The sequence below is a fragment of the Pongo pygmaeus genome, chromosome 8, assembly GCF_028885625.2.
Source record: "Pongo pygmaeus isolate AG05252 chromosome 8, NHGRI_mPonPyg2-v2.0_pri, whole genome shotgun sequence".
NCBI lineage: Eukaryota > Metazoa > Chordata > Mammalia > Primates > Hominidae > Pongo > Pongo pygmaeus.
The window spans coordinates 108,093,568-108,112,725 of record NC_072381.2 but is presented as its reverse complement, the minus strand read 5'-3'; the positions used below and the strand labels follow the sequence as shown (position 1 = coordinate 108,112,725).

The 19,158-nt window shown below is 45.8% G+C and overlaps 1 protein-coding gene across 3 annotated transcripts in view; it reads right to left on the bottom strand.

Annotated features, from left to right (window-relative positions):
- Positions 1 to 19,158, bottom strand: part of WBP1L (WW domain binding protein 1 like) — a 75,855-nt gene that overhangs the window by 7,439 nt on the left and 49,258 nt on the right. For all 3 annotated transcript variants that reach the window (XM_054436842.2, XM_063670219.1, XM_054436843.2), the window contains exon 2: positions 10,849 to 10,951. In XM_054436842.2, the coding sequence (XP_054292817.1) occupies positions 10,849 to 10,951 (103 nt within the window). The remainder of the gene's footprint in view (positions 1 to 10,848; positions 10,952 to 19,158) is intronic.

The window sequence follows — 19,158 nt, the reverse complement described above, 5'->3', positions numbered from 1 at the left end:
TGCCTCACTTTCTTAGTGCCCATCTCCCCTCTCCCCCAACTCAGAAGATCAATACTTGCAAGGGGCCTCAGAGGGGCCCCCCAACAAAAAAAGTCTTAGGAATCTCCTGATAGCATCAAAAAGATCAGGTGCTTTTCTCTATCATGTATGCCTCTGTAATACAAGAATCACTAAAGTTGGAGGTGGAAAAATTCTAATTGCCTCAGGTCCATCTCCTCCCTAGAGAGTGTAAATGATTTCCTCTGCTCTCGACATAATCCTAATCGGGTACAATTCCATCTCCCACTGCCACAATCTACTCTCCCTCCCTTTGGCCTGCCCTTGCAGTAGATGCAGGGCCATTAGCAGCCGCTTCTTCCTCCCTGCTCCAGGGAAGGGTGGCAGAACAGAGGCCAAGCCCCACAGCGCTTTATTTCCCTCTGTGCTGTCTCTGGGATCATACTCAGAGAATCTCAGCAAACCCCAATATAAGACCTCCTCTCCAATTTTTAAATGTGTGGCACAAAAGGCTTTTAAACTTTTTTTTAAATTAATGAGGAATTTTGCTTTTCACATACACACACATACACATACACGCACGAGGGGGAAAGAACAGAAAGGAAAACAAAAATAATGACATCTTTAAATGACAGAATAAGAAATTTAAATTTTCTTCTTTTGATTATTTTCTTTCAAATTATAAAACTAGAAACAAATTAATTTTCTTTTTTTCTGAGACAGGGTCTTGCTCTGTCACCCAGGATGGAGTACAGTGGTGCGATCACAGCTCAACCGAAGCCTCAACCTTCTGGGTGCAAGCTGTCCTCCCACCTCCACCTTCTGAGTAGCTGGGACTATAAGCACACGCCACCAAGCCTGGCTTTCTCACTGTGTTGCCCAGGCTTGTCTTGAACCCTGGGATCAAGGGATCCTCACGTCTCAGCCTCCCAAAGTGCTAGGATTACAGGTGTGAGCCACTGCACCCGGCCAAAACAAATTAAATTTTTAAAATATCTACGACTAATTTTACTTTGGCTAGCTTTTTTTTTTTAATCAATAATTTCTGGGTAGGTTTTTAAATTCCTCTAGGAATATGGCTATACAATGAAATAATATGAATCATTAAAAAATTACTCACATAATATTATTTTTGACATACAAAGAGTTTCTGATATTAACTGAAAAAAAGCAGATGACAAAATAAAATATGATCCTAACTTTTGCTTAAAAAAAGTACGTATGGCCGGGCGCGGGGGCTCACACCCTGTAATCTCAGCACTTTGGGAGGCCAAGGTGGGCGGATCACGACGTCAAGAGATCGAGACCATCCTGGCCAACGTGGTGAAACCCCATCTCTACTAAAAATAAATACAAATATTAGCTGGGCATGGTGGCACACACCTGTAGTCCCAACTACTTGGGAGGCTGAGAATCGCTTGAACCCAGGAGGGGAGGTTGCAGTGAGCTGAGATCACGCCACTGCACTCCAGCCTGGCAACAGAGTGAGATTCAGTCTTAAAAAAAAAAACATATATACATGGACAGAAAAAGGAGGGGTATGGTCAGGAAGCTCTAACCATGGGGTAACTCTGGATGACAGATAGTACTTGCTCCTTTGTTCTTTGCTTACCTCTATTTCCTAATTTTTCTAAGATGGACATGTACTTCTCTGCAGTAGAAAGAATATTTTTTTCTCAACTAAAAATGTATCAAAGGAATAATTTTAAGATGAGTTGTTACTAAATGAGAATAGATAATATTGTCTGTTCTCTACTCTTGAAAAACTTCCATTGTTTTCCATTCCAAATGCTATGTGTATTTTTTATCACTGCTTTGTAATTATAAATTTGTGTTTAAAATTTTAATAGTAGTTCCACATGTATCTCTTGTCAGAATGAGTTAAATTAAGTTAACCTTGTTTAAAAAAAGAAGAAAATGCCTCCCTCCCCCACAAAACAGACTTGTAAAAATGAACAAATCCTTGATATTTTTCCCCCTTATTTGTATATACACAATTTTCCAAAAGACTCCTTGGAATTTAGGGTGTGGCTTCTGGCGACAGCTCTTTCTCTGTCCCCCTGGGATGCCCCCATTGAATCTCCCCACAAAGCTGCCCTCCACCAAGTGGGGCAGGACGGTGACATGCCCCCCAGCCCCGGCAGGCTGGCAGTACCATTCCACGGCACTTAATTGCTTTCAGTAGGTATCACTGTTCAACCAAACCTTCATGCTGCAGCCTTGCAGCAAGAGAACAGACAGAGGATTTTTTTCCCTGTTACCCATCAGCAGACAGGAAAATCCATTCCTAACAAGAGACCATAAAGTGAACTTAGAAGTCTCCTTTTTGGTCTTTCCCGGTTCACTAGTCAAACTTGCTTAACTTACGTTTCTTTCTTTATGAATGCTGGCTGACTTAAGAGTAGACACTGGCAGAGGAACCCTCGGAGAAGGGTGGAGAGGCTGGAAAGGAGTTATGGAGGTGAAACTGGCTACAGACGCAGTTTGATAACATCTCCTAGGGTTGTTGGGGTGGACACTCTGCTTAAGAACCTGGCTGCATGTGTATTTTGGAGTGAAGTCTAAATTATTCTGGGCTGACAACCATTTTGTATTACCTATACTTCTCTTACTTTCTCAGTGTAATCTCATAGTCCATTATACTTCTGTGCTACTTTATAACTTTTTTTTTTTTTAAATTTATTTTTTGAGACAGGGTCTCATTCTGTCGCTTAGGCTGGAGTGGCAAGGGAACTCGGCTCACTGCAACCTCCGCCTCCCAGACTCACGTGATTCTTGTGCCTCAGCCTCCTGAGTAGCTGCAACTACAGGTGCGTGCCACTACACCCATCTAATTTTTTTTTTTTTTTTAATAGAGACAGGGTTTCACCATGTTGGTCAGGCTGGTCTCAAAATCCTGAGCTCAAGTGATCCACCCGCCTCAGCCTCCCAAAGTGCTGGGATTACAGGTGTGAGCCACCGTGCCCGGCCAATTTTTTTTTAACTTATTTTTAAGAGACAAGGTCTCGCTGTCACCCAGGGTAGAGTGCAGTGGTGTGAATGCAGCTCACTGCAGCCTTGATCTCCTGGGCTCAGGTGATCCTCCTGCTCTGGCCTCCTGAGTAGCTGGGACTACGGGCATGCACCACCACACTCGGCTAATTTTGTTGTTGTTGTTGTTGTTGTTGAGATGAGGTCTCACAAGGTTGCCCAGGCTGGTCTCAAGCAAACTCCGGTCTCAAGCAATCCTCCTGCCTCATCCTCCCAAAGTGCTGGGATTACAGGTGTGAAATACCGCAGATGGCCAAACTTTAAAATTTTAAAAGTACATTCTCCCATTAGATAATCAGCACCTGCTTGGCGCAGTGGCTCACAACTAAAATCCTAGCTACTTGGAAGGCTGAGATGAGAGGATTGCTTCTTGTGAGGTCAGCCTGGGTAACACAGCGAGACCCCATCTCTAAAAAAAAGATAGCCAGCATCTAACTCTACTAGTTTTTTACCTGGCCACCAGTCATTTTTTCAATACTTCTCTAAAGGTAAACCAACTTCTAACTTTTATACTGCAATATATATGATCTATTTCACAGCTTTTACAATTTTTAAAAAAAAATAATTAAAAAAATTTTTGAGACAGGTATTACTCTGTCACCCAGGCTGGAGTACAGTAGAGACCAGAACTCACTACAGCCTCCAACTCCTGAGCTCAAGGGATCCTCCCACTTTAGCCTCTCTAGTAGCTAGGACTACAGGTGCACATCACACCTGGCTAATTTCTTAATTTTTTGTAGATATAGGGGGGTGCTCACTTTGTTGCCCAGGCTGGTCTCAAACTCCCGGCTTCAAGTAATCCTCCCATCCTGGCTCCCAAAGTGCTAGGATTACAGGTATGAGCCACCACACCTGGCCAACATGGTTGTTTTTGTTTTGTTTTGTTTTCCCCATTTTAAAGAAAATCGCATGCATTGGTTTTCATGTTCGCCAAGTATTTCTGCTTCTTCTCCTTCTAGGCATGTGGGTAGGCTTGAACTTTCTGACCCCCTTGTGACTGGGTGAGGCTTTGGGACTAAGTCTAACTAATGAATTGAGATTGGCTGTGATATATGTCACTTAGAGGCCAAAATGTGTCTTGCTAATATGAGACCCTCCATTAGTCTCCTTCCGTTTTGGCAACTGGCAACATCCCAGATGGTGATTTCACATCAGTCTGGGTCCCAGAAGATGGTGAAGTGGAAACAAAACTCTCATCCAACCTTTGATGGACATACAGTGTGAGTGAGGAATAAACCTGCTGTTTCAGGTCACTAGGATTTTGGACTTGCTTGTTCCTGTGGCACAACTTAGCCTATCCTGACTACTGCAGTGTGATTACAAGTTTTTTTGGGGGAGAGAATTTAAAGTGTTCATCAGATTTTTAAAGGAATCCTTGATCCAGAAAAAGTCTAGATTCACTGAACCAGAAGTATAATAATAATAATAAAAAAAAAAAAAAGAGGACTTTTTTTTTTTTTTTTGAGACAGGGTCTTGCTCTGTCACCCAGGCTGGAGTGCAGTGGTGTGATCTTGGCTCACTGCAACCTCCGCCTCTTAGGTTCAAATGATTATCCTGCCTCAGCCGCCCAAGTAGCTGGAACTACAGGCATGCACCACCACACCCAGCTAATTTTGTATTTTTAGTGGAGATGGCATTTCACCATGTTGGCCAGGCTGGTCTCGAACTCCTGACCTCAAGTGATCCACCCACCTCAGCCTCCCAAAGTGCTGGGATTATAGGTGTGAGCCACCACACCTGGTCAACTTAGGAAAAATTTTAATCTTTTAGCTAGATTTCAAAACCAAGGAAGAAGAGTTCATTTTTACATTTTTTACTTTTTTTAATAGAGTGCTTCACAAATTTGCCTGCTATCCTTGGCTGGGGCCACACTAATCTCAGTATCATTCCAATTTTAGTACAGGTGCTGCTGAAGCAAGCACAAAGAAGAAAGTTAAAAAAAAGGAAAACCTGGCCGGGCGCGGTGGCTCACGCCTGGAATCTCAGCACTTTCGGAGGACAAGGTGGGCGGATCACGAGGTCAAGAGATGGAGACCATGCTGGCTAACACGGTGAAACCTCGTCTCTACTAAAAACACAAAAAGTTAGCTGGGCGTGGTGGCGGGCGCCTGTAGTCCCAGCCACTCGGGAGGCTGAGGCAGGAGAATGGCGTGAACCCAGGAGGCGGAGCTTGCAGTGAGCCGAGATAGCACCACTGTACTCCAGCCTGGGCAACAGACAGAGCGAGACTCTGCCTCTAAAAAAAAAAAAGGAAAACCCAACAAAAGACACACCAGAGACAGAAATATGACCCTCCTTTCCCCGACAAACACACACCGACCAAGAAACTACATTCCTCAATGACAAGTTTGAAAATTGTGAGTTCACTGTGGGGTGCATTTGTCATGCTAAGCAAAATGGAAAACATGTTTTTAAAAACAATCACAGTCCAGTGTAGGAACTGAGTCATGTGTCCCATGACTACACTACAAACCCCAAGAGTTCACTACAAACTTGGGAAAACACCACTCTTCAACTGGCAGGAAATTCCCCATTAGGAGGCTCAAGCATACTGTAAGTGGGCTCTCCTCCCATGCTGCAGCACGGTGGGTGACTGGCTCCCCTGGCCCTTCCTCACTCTCAGCAGGGGCTCCTGCCACTGCCACAGTGGAAAAGGTCTGAATTTGGGAAATGAAGACGTCAGAGACTCGCAACTTCATCTGAAAGTCCAGCCAACTTTCCTACAAGCATGACTGCAGATGTGGAAGAGAAAAGGCAGATGGCCTGGGTTCAAAGCCCAGCTTAAAAACACATATTCTAGCTTTGTGACCTTGGTCATTTTGGTTTTACTTCCCTCATCTGTAAAACGGGGAGAATAAAGGTCTCTAACTTATCTGGTCACTGTGAGGACTAAATGAGTTAATATATGTAGTATATGCAGAACTATGCCTGATGTATGGTAAGTTCTTAGTATGTTTATTGTTGTTGTTACAGGCTTAACCATAGATGGGAAGGGTTTCCTTTAAAATTTCCTTTCAATTTCCCTTTTAACCCCCAAAAAGTATTCCATAAAGAAACACAGTGGTGGCTCATGCCTGTAATCCCAGCACTTTGGGAGGCTGAGGCAGGTGGATCACTTAAGGTCAGAATTTGGAGACCAGCCTGGCCAACATGGTGAAACCCCATCTCTACTAAAAATACAAAAATTAGCTGGGCATGCTGGCGCACACCTGTAATTCCAGCTATTTGGGAGGCTGAGATGGGAGAATCGCTTGGACCTGGGAAGCGAGATCATGCCACTGTACTTCAGCCTGGGCGAGGGAGTGAGATGCTGTCTTAAAAAAGAAAAGAAAAAAAGAAACACAGGTTAGGAACAAGTCCAAAGTCTGCTTTTAGGTTCTGTTCTTGGCACTGGAAACTCAGTCAACTCCTATTTACTGAGCTCTTGCTAACAATGGGTATCTTAAGACAAACTAAAACAAAACAAAACAAAACAAAACAAAACAAAACAAAAAAAAACAGCAGGTAAAAAACGAAGCTTGGGCAACATGGCAAAACCTTATCTCTACAAAAAAATACAAAAATTAGCTGGGCATGGTGGCACGCACTCATAGTCCCAGCTACTCAAGTGGCTGAGGCAGGAGGATCCCTTGAGTCCAGGAGGTTAAGGCTGCAGTGACCAAAGATCACGCCACTACACTCCAGCCTGGGTGATAGAGTGAAACCTTGTCTCACACACAAAAAAAGAGGAAGGAAGGAAGGAAGGAAGGAAGGAAGGAAGGGGGAGGTGGAAGGAGGAGGGGGAAGAGGGAAGGGGAAAGGCTGGGGGAAGGGTAGGGGAGGGTGGGGGAAGGGGAGGGGAGGGTGGGGGGAAGGGGAGGAGAGGGTGGAAGAAGGGGAGGGGAGGGTGGGGGGAAGGGTGGCAGGGTGGGGGGAAGGGTGGCAGGGTGGGGGAAGGGTGGGGGTAGGGGGAAGGGTAGGGAAGGGTAGGAGGGAGGGGGGAGGAAGAGTGGGGAGGGAGGGTAGAGGAAGAGTGGAGAGGGAGGGGAGAGAGGAGGAGGGAGATGGGAGGGAGGGAAAGGAAAGAGAGAGAGAAAGAAAAAAAGAGAGAGAATGAAAAATGAAAAACAAGTTGGGCAGCATTGACAGGATTTGCTAATAGCCTGTTTCGTGTCACTTCAGGGAAATTCCACTGTCCAGAAACATACCCCTCTCCCTCCTAAAGCCCAAACCAGGGGAAATTGATGCCTGGATGAAATTCTCCCAAATGATCTCAAGGGCAGAAATTCCCAACTTTGGTCTCTCCCTGGAAAATGTAGCTTGCCGAGTGGAGAGAGCCCCGGGATGAGAACTGGGAGGAGCGGCTTTGGGGTTTGGGCCACTGCACATCTTATCTCCTCCCTGCTGGATTACCTTCTGAAGGGAAGAATTCTGTCTCTCCAGTTTCCAGCCCAGAGGAGGTCACAGCATCAACTAGGAACTTGTTACAACTGCACATTCCCAGGTTTTTTAATTCTCAGTTTTGAATCAAAAGCTCTGGGAGTAGGGCCCAGAAGTGTGTGTTTTCGGTAGCCCTTCAGGAAATTCTGATGCCCGCCAAAGTTCAAGAGCACTGGAATAAGGGTTTGCTGCATGAATAACTGATGGAATGATGAATTAAAGTACAGGTGCCATAAAAATGCATGGAGATAATACTAACAACGATCAGGTCCTTACAGCCTCAACTACTACCCCTATAAAATAGGATCTGCCGTTCTCATCACATGCAGGCCCAATAACTGGTTTAGGTTATCAAACATTGAAAAGACATGTGGGAAAGGTTGCCGGCCAGAGCTCAGGTCTACGTGTGCTTGTGTGTCTGTATAAACTGTGTGTGTGTGTGTGTGTAAGTATGTGTGTGAGAATTGAGAATTTTCCTCAGCACACAGGAAAATTCAGTTTAGTAGAGGTAAAGGGTGGGTAGAAATGGCATTTTTTCCCGGAGGCCTTTCCTGTAGGCAACTATAGTTAAGGAGTTGCCCTGTCTGATGAAAACTCTGCCAAAGGATTTCCTGGCTGAGGAATTTTCTTTCCAAAGGAAGGTGGGAAGGAAATCAGCCCAAAGCCCATGACTTTCACACTTCAGGCAAAGTTGAGAGGCAGTTAGAGGGAACAGGGTTGAAAGCAACAAAAAGCGCCATTTTGATGAGAACTTCAGGTGTTTGTTCCAACATCAACCTCCCTCCCATACATGCCAGGCAGAAGCCAGGACCTCAATAAAGAGGGAGATCGGAGGACTTCCTGAGAGGGGCGTTTTGCTTTTATGCCTCCCATGCCTCCGGAACGTGGAAAACACGTGCCAGCTTGTTTAATGGGGCACCTTTTCTCTCTGTCTAGACACTGCTCTCTGCTGGGCCTCCCCATTTCCCAAATGCCCATAGCTAGCGAGACACTTAGCTGTTCATGCAGCTCTTTCTCTGACTTTCTTTAAGCCCTTGGGGTGAGGCACCTGCTTTCCCAGACTACCTCCTTGCCCTCTGGGTCTCCCTGTCCCCGCCACTCCACCCCCCTGCCCTGGCTTTGGTGACCCAATTCAGGTGGCTCCTGAGTCGGCTCTGCCAAAAGCCCAGGAGGCTCTGTCAATCTGAGATGGGGCCATGAGCCACTTCATTCCTTTTCACAACTGATGCCGCCTGGCTAGGACCCAGAAAAACAAACTGCAGCTCTGTGGCTTTTTGGCAGCCCAGCTTCGATTTTTGTTTTAACAAAGGGTGGGAAGGAGAATTTGAACCCTGTGGTTATCTGCATTTTAAAACATTTAAACAGAGTCTGTCTACCTGCTTGGCACTGTGTGTCCTCTAGTAAGTTTCTCAGCCCCACCCCTTCTAAAATAGCAACAATGACTGTGACCTCCTTCACTGCTGCTTATATATCTGCAGGTCTGGTGGGGACATCTTGAGCCCTGTGCTCTCCTGCACTGGACTGCTCCTGGAATTCCTCAGAAAGGCAGATGAGCCCATCCTCAGTCCTCAAAAAGGAAAGGCGAGGGTGAGAGAGAGGTCTTGTTTGGAGGAACCACTCCTGTTGGCTACAAATACAACTGCATTTCAGAGGGAGAGACCTCCCAGCCAACAGTCTAATTTCCTTTCTGGCCCAAACAATAGTCCTGGCTGCTTTCTTGCCGTATCACTGACACAGGGGTTGATGGGGGGATGAGAAAGGGGAAAAGCGCAGATAGGATGGTGGGGGCAAGGTCATGGTTTGACAAACCCGAAGTCTGTTTCCAAATGGAGGCAGTGATGAGGGCTTAGAATCATCTGGGGAAACCGCCTGCAGTCTCCTTTCTCAAGAGACAATTGTAAGAACTACTGCAATGTCGGTCACCTGGGGCCTCCCTGTCCTAAGCACCACCCCCCCCACACCCTCTCATTCTTTGTCCAGCATCCTACACTGTCTCGTCTGAGTTCCAGGAAGGTCAGAGTACAAAGAGTGTCAGTTGAAGCAACCTTGGGTCACTCCCTGAAGACCCTAACGCCATCACCACTGTCGTGCAACTTGAAGAAGCAAGTGGTTCTGGCTTCAGTCAAACCAGTGGCAAGACAAAGATGGTTTCCACATGGCATTTTTTTTTTTTTTTCTAGATGGAGCCTCGCTCTGTTGCCCAGGCTGGAGTGCAGTGGCGCAACCTTGGCTCACTGCAACCTCCGCCTCCCAGGTTCAAGTGATTCTCCTGCTTTAGCCTCCTGAGTAGCTGGGACTACAGGCGCACACCACCATGCCCAGATAATTTTTGTATTTTTAGTAGAGAGGGGGTTTCACCATGTTAGCCAGGCTGGTATCACTTGGGCTCAAGTGATCCACATGCCTTGGCCTCCCAGGGTGCTGGGATTATAAGCATGAGCTACTGTGCCCAGCCTCCACATGACATTTAGCTGACAGTGAAAGGTTAGGTACACTGGAGAATCCTCCAGAAGCTTCCATGTGAGAACTGGGTAAGAAATAAAAGGAGCTGAGCCTCAAGACTCCCTCTCTCCAGAAGGTCCTCTATAGGCAGGGACCTAGGGAAAGACTGTTCCTTTCCGAAGGACCCTCAGAAACAGAGGCACTCCATGAGGTTCTATGGGAAATTCTGGAAGCCCCTGTGGTCCTTACAAGAAAATGGCATAGTGACCATCTAGAGTGGCCTGGCATTCATAGTAGCTTGGCTTGCAACCTCTCTCTGCAAAAGCAGCAAGCCAGCCAGGTGCGGTGGCTCACGCCTCTAATCCCAGCACTTTGGGAAGCCGAGGCGGGCAGATCACGAGGTCAACAGATCGAGACCATCCTGGCCAATAAGGTGAAACCCCATCTCTCCTAAAAATACAAAAATTAGTTGGGCACGGTGGCGCGCACCTGTAGTACCAGCTACTCAGGAGGCTGAGGCAGGAGAATCACTTGAACTCGGGAGGCAGAGGCTGCAGTGAGCTGAGGTTGCGCCACTTCACTCCAGCCTGGTGACAGAGCGAGACTCCGTCAAAAAAAAAAAAAAGGCAAACCCGGGCTTCTGGGCTGGCCCAAGGAAGGCTCTAAGTTGTCAGCTGCTCAGCACACAATGGGGAGGGGAGCCAGGAGAGCCTCAGGCAAGAGCTTCTGCAGCAGACCTGGCTAAGACCATATTCTCCAGTCTTCAGCTAACAAAGTCCAAAGAGCACCAGAACTCTCTTCCTCTACAAAGGAAGCACTTATGGAACCCATAAACAGATTCCACTCACCAACACTGTCCCCAAGAGAATCCAAAAAGGGCTAATGCCCAGAGTTTCCCACCAAGCAGAGGCAGTAACTGGGACCCTGGGATACTGAGAGGCACCCGAGCAAGGACTTACACCAGAGTTCATAGTAGTAGTTGCAGCACTGAGACTGTCCACAGCAGTGTCCTGTGTCACAGATGTAGCTTTGATTGTTGGTACCCACACAGGCTTCCTTATCCTAAAAAATTTAAAAAGCATGTTAGCATATTAAATGACAGCTTTTGAACACTTTCCTTCTCATCACTGTCCTCCTGGTTGTCTATTCACCAGCCCCCAAAATAGTTTGTATCAATGTTTATTCCATTAAGAAAAACAACTTTGGCCAGGTGCGGTGGCTCACACCTGTAATCCCAGCACTTTGGGAGGCCGAGGCAGGCAGATCGCGAGGTCAGGAGTTCGAGACCAGCCTGACCAACATGATGAAATCCCGTCTCTACTAAAAATACAAAAATTAGCCAGGCGTGGTGGCGCGCGCCTGTAATCCCAGCTACTCAGGAGGTTGAGGCAGGAGAATCGCTTGAACCAGAGAGGCAAAGATTGCAGTGAGCCAAGATCACGCCACTGCACTCCAGCCTGGGTGACAGAGCGAGACTCTGTCTCAAAAATAAAAAATAAAAAAGACAAACAAAAAAAAAACTTTAAAAGATTTACACAACAACAACAGAGTTTAGGGGAAAAAATATGGTTTATTAAAGAGGAGAGGAGATTCAGGGCACAAAAGCAATTGGCGGAGTGAAGTTTTCCTCGGACAGGACAGGAAACGGCTGCCTCACTTTCTTTAGGTCCAAGTAGAAACATTTCACGTTCCAGTGCTAACCTCAGCTGGTAGTAGGGTGATGATTCTCTGGTAATTAGCAGTACATTTTAAATAAAACCGGCTTTTCTGTGAAACTTCCCGGAATAATTAATGCGGTATGTATTCTAGGATTAGCGTCTGCTCAGTTATCCCACTCTCCTTTTTAAAACACTTGCTCTCCAAGGTTAATTCACAGTGTGATCCTAAAGAGGGCAACAACAAAAAAAATCTACAACTGAAATTCTTTACTTTTCAATAAAGGGCCAAACTGCTCAGATAACCCAGTCCAATTTCAATCTGCTAGATCATTTTTGCTTATTGAAAAAGAATCCTGACTGGATCCAGGATTCATACTGTCCCTTGTCAGGGACACTCACATAAAGGGCACTACTGAGTGGCCATCTAGCAGTCTGCCAAATTCTGTCCACAGCACTGGTGGATGAGGATGGAGGGGAACTTTAAAAAAAAGTTTCACATATAAGATATAAAATACCTCCCAGACCAACGTTAACCTCAGCCCAAAATGTACTTGGGGCCACTATGCAGATGACGAAACCTGTAAGGCATCTGCTATATATGGCCTTCAACATTTCTTCATTCTAAACAATAACACAGTCACTTACTGGACGCTGTCTTTGTGCCAAGCATTGCGTTGGGTTCAAGGGATACAATGATGAATAAGACATTGTCCTTATCCCCAAGAAGCTCAGAGTTAAGAAGGAAAAAAGCCCTGCTCAGCAAATAAACTAAAGCCACAGTACTTGCGGCGACTCAGGCTGGCCCTGCCCACAGTGCACATCCGGCGGACGGCTGCCAGTGGAAACTGAAGTCACATGGTCGGCTCCTCCTCTCTGGGCCATGCTTTACTACACTATCTACTTGGCCAAGGGTATACACCAGGCACTCCAGTGACTGTCTACAGGGCTAGAGGCTGGGCAGAAACAGGACTGGCACCTGAAGCCACACAGAGAGGACAAGAGAAAGCACAGGGCTGAAAACCAGTTCCCTGGCTTAGTGCATGTTTCCACCATAAATCTTTAGGTGTTTCTTGGTCTTAAAAGCTTTACATTCTGATATGAGAGTTTAGAAAGAAGGAAACAAGAAATTTATAAACTCTGACAATGAGGCCCTCACAACATTGCACACAGAGTTCTTTCTATGTGCTCCTTCCCCTGCCGCCCTCCCGTGCCCACCATAAGCGAAATGAGACACTGGCTATCAAGTTGGATTTCTCATACTATCTACTTAATCCTGTACTAAAAGTGAAAAACAATGATTTCTACTGGCCATGTATGCCATTCACACCATCGTAGTTGAAAAACCATTAAGTTGAACCATCGCAAGTTGTGGACCATCTAAATATCTTGTCCCCTGTACTTCTTCCTCCTTCCGTTTTCACCATCCCGTGCCCACCACAAGCAAAATGAGACACTGGCTATCTAGTCAACTTCTCCTCTGAAGCCTGGTGCATGTGGAAAAAACAGATCTATGTTTGCTACTTTGGCCAGAACACACACTCTTTGACTTCAGAGCAAAACATGCCTTTCATAAAAATATCAGAAAGTTTCTCCCAAGTTTACCAGGCCCTGCGAATGCCATTCTTCTGGCACTGGCTTGAAAGAGCACAGTTCAAAGTGTCCACATAGTTTCTAAAAGAGGCAGTGGTGCCTACACTTGGCACAAGAAAGAATCCAATGACACTTCTGTCTCAGGAAAATTCACCAGAGGCGGCCCAGGCTCGGAACACACGGCTGTCAACTGGTCCTAAGTGAGACATAGAGTGGAATGCATTTGAAATCTAAACAAGTGGCATCCTCATGACCTACTGCTGTCAGTCAGCTTTTCTCTCGGATCTCCTGTGCACTGAGGCAGGGGGCCTAGAATAAACAAGACCTCACTCTGCTTCACCGTTCTGCCTCTGCTTTCCCAGGGAGAGCAGAACAGTGGAAGCATCATTTAATCCAGTGTTCCTCAAACACTTTTTAACACAGTACAGAAGTTTCTCGGCTTACGATGGGGTTATGTTCTGGTAAACCCATCATAAATTGAAAATATCGTCAGTCAAAAATGCATTTAACACAGTTAACCTACTGAACAGCATAGCTTAGCCTAGCTTACATTAAACATGCTCGGAACTTACATCAGCCTATGGTTTGGTAAAATCCTCTAACACAAATTATTTTACAATAAAGTATTGAATATCTCATGTCATCTACTTAATACTGTATTAAAAATGAAAAACAAATGATTTCTACTGGCCACATATATCAATTGCACCACCATAAAGTTGAAAAATCATTAAGTTGAACCATCACAAGTTGTGGCCATCTATGTATCTAGTCCCCTGTGGTCCTTGGTTACGGGAACTGTCATTTTCTGCTGCAGCAGTACGAAAGAAGGTGGACTTCTAGCAAGGAAGAGGTGAAGGAGGATTCAGGAGATAGTGAGATATGAGTGCCAAAGTGAGTTCCTTCAGAGAGACCTGCTGGTGTCAGTCAATAGTGGTGTGGAAAACCCAGGAGCCTTGAGTTTGGCCCCAGCTCTCCCCGCCCACCCCCCCCCCACTTTTTTCTTTTTCACTCAGAGTCTAACTGTCGTCCAGGCTGGAGTAGAGTGGCCTGATCACGGCTCACTGCAGCCTCGACCTCTGGGCTCAACTGATCCTCCTGCCTCAGCCTCCTGAGTAGCTGGGACTACAGGTGCACACCACCACACCCGGCTAATTTTTGTAGACCCCAGCTCTATCACTACACAGAAATGAACTTTAGGCAAGTTACTCAATGGCTCTAGGTCTGGTTAAGATCACCCGTAATGTCTCCTTAAACTTTCTTTTGTGGGGGTGGGGAGGATGGAGTTTCACTCTGTTGCCCAAGCTGGTATGCACTGGCGTGATTTTGACTCACTGCAACCTCCACCTCCCGGGTTCAAATGATTCTCCTGCCTCAGCCTCCCGAGTAGCTGGGATTACAGGCGTGAGCCACCACACCCAGCCGTCTCCTTCAACTTTAAGGTTTTATTATCCTCCCCATCCCCTTTCCACCCTGACATAGCAGCCTCAAGCCAATGCAACATGTCATGAAATCTATGTCTCCTCTCATGCAAATCCACAGCAAAGAACAATGGTGTGGAAATGCTGCCTGGTGCTCTTCCACCCCTCCTTATATGAGGAGCCTAATTGTTGCACACCTAGGACTCAAACACCTCCAGGTGGCTCAAGATCTACACAAAGCCTAAGTAGTTAAGAGTTCGCTGGGGCCAGCTGTGGTGGGTCACGCCTATAATTTCAGCACTTTGGGAGGCCAAGGTGGGCAGATTACTGGAGCCCAGGAGTTTGAGACCAGCCTGGACAACATGGCAAAACCCCATCTCAACCAAAAAAAAATAATAAAATTAGCTGGGTGTGATGTTGCACACCTGTAGTCCCAGCTACTTGGGAGGCTGGGGTGGGAGGACTGCTTGAGCCCAGAAGGTTGAGGCTGCAGCAAGCCATGATTGCACCACTGCACGCTAGCCTGGGTGATAGAGCCAGACCCTGTCTCAAAAAAAAAAAAAAGGGTGAGCTGCATCTGGGTTCAAAGCCCAGCTTTTACAGTAGGGCTATTAACTGTGTGACCTTGGGCTAATTAAATTCTCTGAGCTCCTACTATCAACATTATTCTGTGAGCCACTATTGCTGAGCATGAAACACCATCCAAAAAGCACTTTGCCTTCACTCAGAATTGTTTCAGAACAGCCAAGTTCTCTGTGGCAATGTGGGCTACTCCAGACACATGAAGAAGAAAAGAAAAAGGAACTGGAAAGAATGCAATGGAAAGGTCAAATATGAAAAATTCTCAGCACCCTTTATGATTATCCTATGCTTTTACTATTTACGTATTTATTGGAGACAAGGTCTTGCTCTGTTGTCCAGGCTGGAGTGCAGTGGCACGACTGTAGCTAGCTGCAGCCTCAAACTCCTGGACTCACGTGATCCTCCTGCCTCAGCCTCCCGAGTAGCTAGGACTACAGGCATGTGCCACCATATCTGGCTTTTTTATTTTTACTTTTTTGGTAGAGGCAGGGTCTCACTATGTTGCTCAGGCAGATCTCGAACTCCTGGCCTTAAGCAGTCGTCCCATCTTGGCCTCCCAAAATGCTGGGATTACAGGCATGAGCCACCACACCTAGCTTATGCTTTTCTTCCAAGCATCTTCAAAGCACATTACACATTATTATATTGTTTAGGCCATCCTCATGGAACTTACAGTCTAATGAAAGATGGTAAAATAATTACACAGATAAAACTGCGACTACAATAAATGTTGGGAAGGAAAAGTGCAGATTAGGTGACAGTGAGTAAAAGATAAGACCCAGGAACTGGTCAAGAAGGTCCAGAACAGCTTCTGGGAGGAAGGTAAGCTTGAACTGAGATTGACAGTATGGTTAGAAAGTCAGTAACTAGGGGGCGCGGTGGCTCACGTCTGTAATTCCAGCAATTTGGGAGGCCAAGGCGGGCGGATCACTTGAGGTCAGGAGTTTTGAGACCAGCCTGACCAGCATGGAGAAACCTCGTCTCTACTAAAGATACAAAAATTAGCCAGGTGTGGTGGCACATGCCTGTAATCCCAGCTACTTGGGAGCCTGAGGCAGGAGAGTCACTTGAACCCGGGAGGCGGAGGTTGTGGTGAGCTGAGATCGCACCATTGCACTCCAGCCTGGGCAACAAGAGCGAAACACTGTCTCAAAAAAAAAAAAAAAAGAAAGAAAGAAAAAAAAAAGAAAGTAACTAGGAAGAGGACAGGGAAGAACATTGCAGGCAGAGAAAATGCTACAAGCAAAGCCCTTTGGCTAGGAGATGGTAGAAGAAGCAGATAGGGAAGTTAGGTAGGTAGGGACCACTCTGTACAGGGAGGTGACAAGATCATACTTGCATTTTAAAGATATCATCCTCCTGGCAATGTTTTCATTTGCACAAAACTCCATGGCTAAAACAAAACCCCAGAAATGGCTAAAACAAAACCCCAGAAAGCTAGAAATGTACAACTTGTCAAAAAGGGACTTTGGTGCATAATGAGTGTGCTTACGCTGAGGCCTTTCACCTCGGGAATGACCATGGTAGTGGCTACTAGGAGCCCCATCTATTACAGGAATGTGCCTTCAGCCCCGGTGCCACAGTGACCAGCTCTGAGAGGCAAGGCACACATGGTTACCAAACAGAAAACAAAGGCACAAAGAAGAGACAAGCAAGACCAACACCAAACTGGAAAAAACATTTTTACACTGGAAAGGATAAACAGTATGCCTTTTGCACATATGCAAAAAATTATCTCCTCTCTTTGGTGGCTGTATAAACTGTGGGACTAACAACATTTTCCTCAACAGTTTCCACATCTTACAGTTGCTATTCTTAGCTGAGCCACTGTAAAGGTCAATTTAATCAGCGTAAAAACTTTCTAAGTGCCAGCATAAAAGACAGACTGGGCAGTAATGTTTCCCCAGGCATGGTTTTAATCTGCCAATTTATGGGTCTGGAAAACTCTGCTAGCAACTGGCTAATGGCAACAGTGTCATGTCCTTAGGAAAACATTTTAAAGTTTAAGAGTGAAAAATAAGAATTGAAGTCCTTCCTGGGATACTAAAGCACAGGACACCAAATATCTTGGCTGCTGGATATGAATTAATTTGGAGCATCACCTCTGGCTTTCCCTGCAGGAAGAACTAAATCTTTTTTTGTTTGTTTGTTTAAATAGAGACAGGGTCTCCTCATGTTGCCCAGGCTGGTCTTGAACTCCTGGGCTCAAGGGATCCTCCCACCTCAGCCTCCCGAAGTGCTGGGATTACAGGTGTGAGCCACCGTGCCTGGCCAAGAACTAATTCCTAATGGAAATGTTCAGTTCTCCAAATCATTTAACACATATGTATTGACCCCCTTCCCTCAACCATGTGCCAGGCACTTGGCGGGATGCTACAGCTATAGCAATGAGCAAGAGATTCGGGGGGTGGGAGGGGAGAGCTTCCGCCTCTGGCAATATAGCTGGGTAGGTAACTAGAAATTATTCTGCTATAAAACCCTGGCTATACAACAATCACTTTTAATTACAAAGCTGAACTTGCAAGAAAGCAAGGAGGATCACCTGGGACCAAAAACGATAGCAGGAACTAGAAACCACAGTAGTAAATGAGATCAGGCCTTTCCAGTTGACCTAGAAAGTGGGGTAGTTTGTTGATCTTGGGTCCACCTGAAACAGGGAATTGGAACTGAGAACCAATACAAAGCTAGGGCCCTCAGAGGGGGAGAACAGATTAGAAAAAACATTAGCCCACTGGCACATAGTGACAATAAAAACTCTTAAGTGGGAGGAAAACAGTATCTCCTCTAATAATGTGTGATCACAGATTATTTCAGATTTGAATTGTACTACTACATGGTCTGAGGATCCCCAAGCCAAAAATTTAACACAAAAAGTAGTCCCAGGCTGGCAATAAACCTGCAACATCTGGCGGAAATACAAAACTCTGAAGAGATCTATCCTCAGCCACCGCACAAAGGATTCCTACACATAAAGTTCTGTTGGCCGGGCGCAGTGGCTCATGCCTGTAATCCCAGCACTTTGGGAGGCCGAGGCGGGTGGATCATGAGGTCAGGAGTTCAAGACCAGGCTGGCCAACATAGTGAAACCCCGTCTCTAATAAAAATACAAAAAAATTAGCTGGGCGTGGTGGCGGGCGCCTGTAATCCCAGCTACTCCAGACCCTGAGGCAGGAGAATTGCTTGAACCCGGGAGGCGGAGGTTGTAGTGAGCCAAGATCACACCATTGTACTCCAGCCTGGGCGACAGTGAGAGACTGTCTCAAAAATAAAAATAAAAATAAATAAAGTTCTGTTGAAGATAAGCTCACAATCCAAAATATAAAAATGTATGCAAAACTAATCCATTACAAACAAGATGACAAATTCAACAAATAGCAGGATAAGACCCCCTGAAAAAAAACTCCCTATAAGATACAAGCATATTTCAAATGATTAAAGCCAAAAAGAAAGAATTAAAAACACAAGAAAAGAACATTACCAAACAAGAAATAGTAACCGGCAGATAAAACTTGTAGAAAAATAGTTATTGAAATAAAAAACTCAACAGATGGGTCACACAGAGAGGAGAACAAGTTAAAGAGGAAATTGATGAACTAGAGAACAGATCTGAGAAAACTACCATCAAAGTGCTTCTACAAGAGAAAACATGGAAATGAAAAATGAGAAAGAAGCTTGAGAAGAAAAGAATGGAGGAGAGGAAATATTTAAAGGGATAACTAAAAATTTTCTATATAAGACTGATTAAAGGTACAAAATTTCGGCCGGGCGTGGTGGCTCACGCCTGTAATCCCAGCACCTTGGGAGGCCAAGGTGGGCAGATCATGAGGTCAGGAGATCGAGACCATCCTGGCTAACACTGTGAAACCCCATCTCTACTAAAAATACAATTAGCTGGGTGTAGTGGCATGCTCCTGTAGTCCCAGCTACTCGGGAGGCTGAGGCAGGAAAATCGCTTGAACCTGGGAGGCGGAGGTTGCAGTGAGCCGAGATCATGCCGCTGCACTCTAGCCTGGGCGAC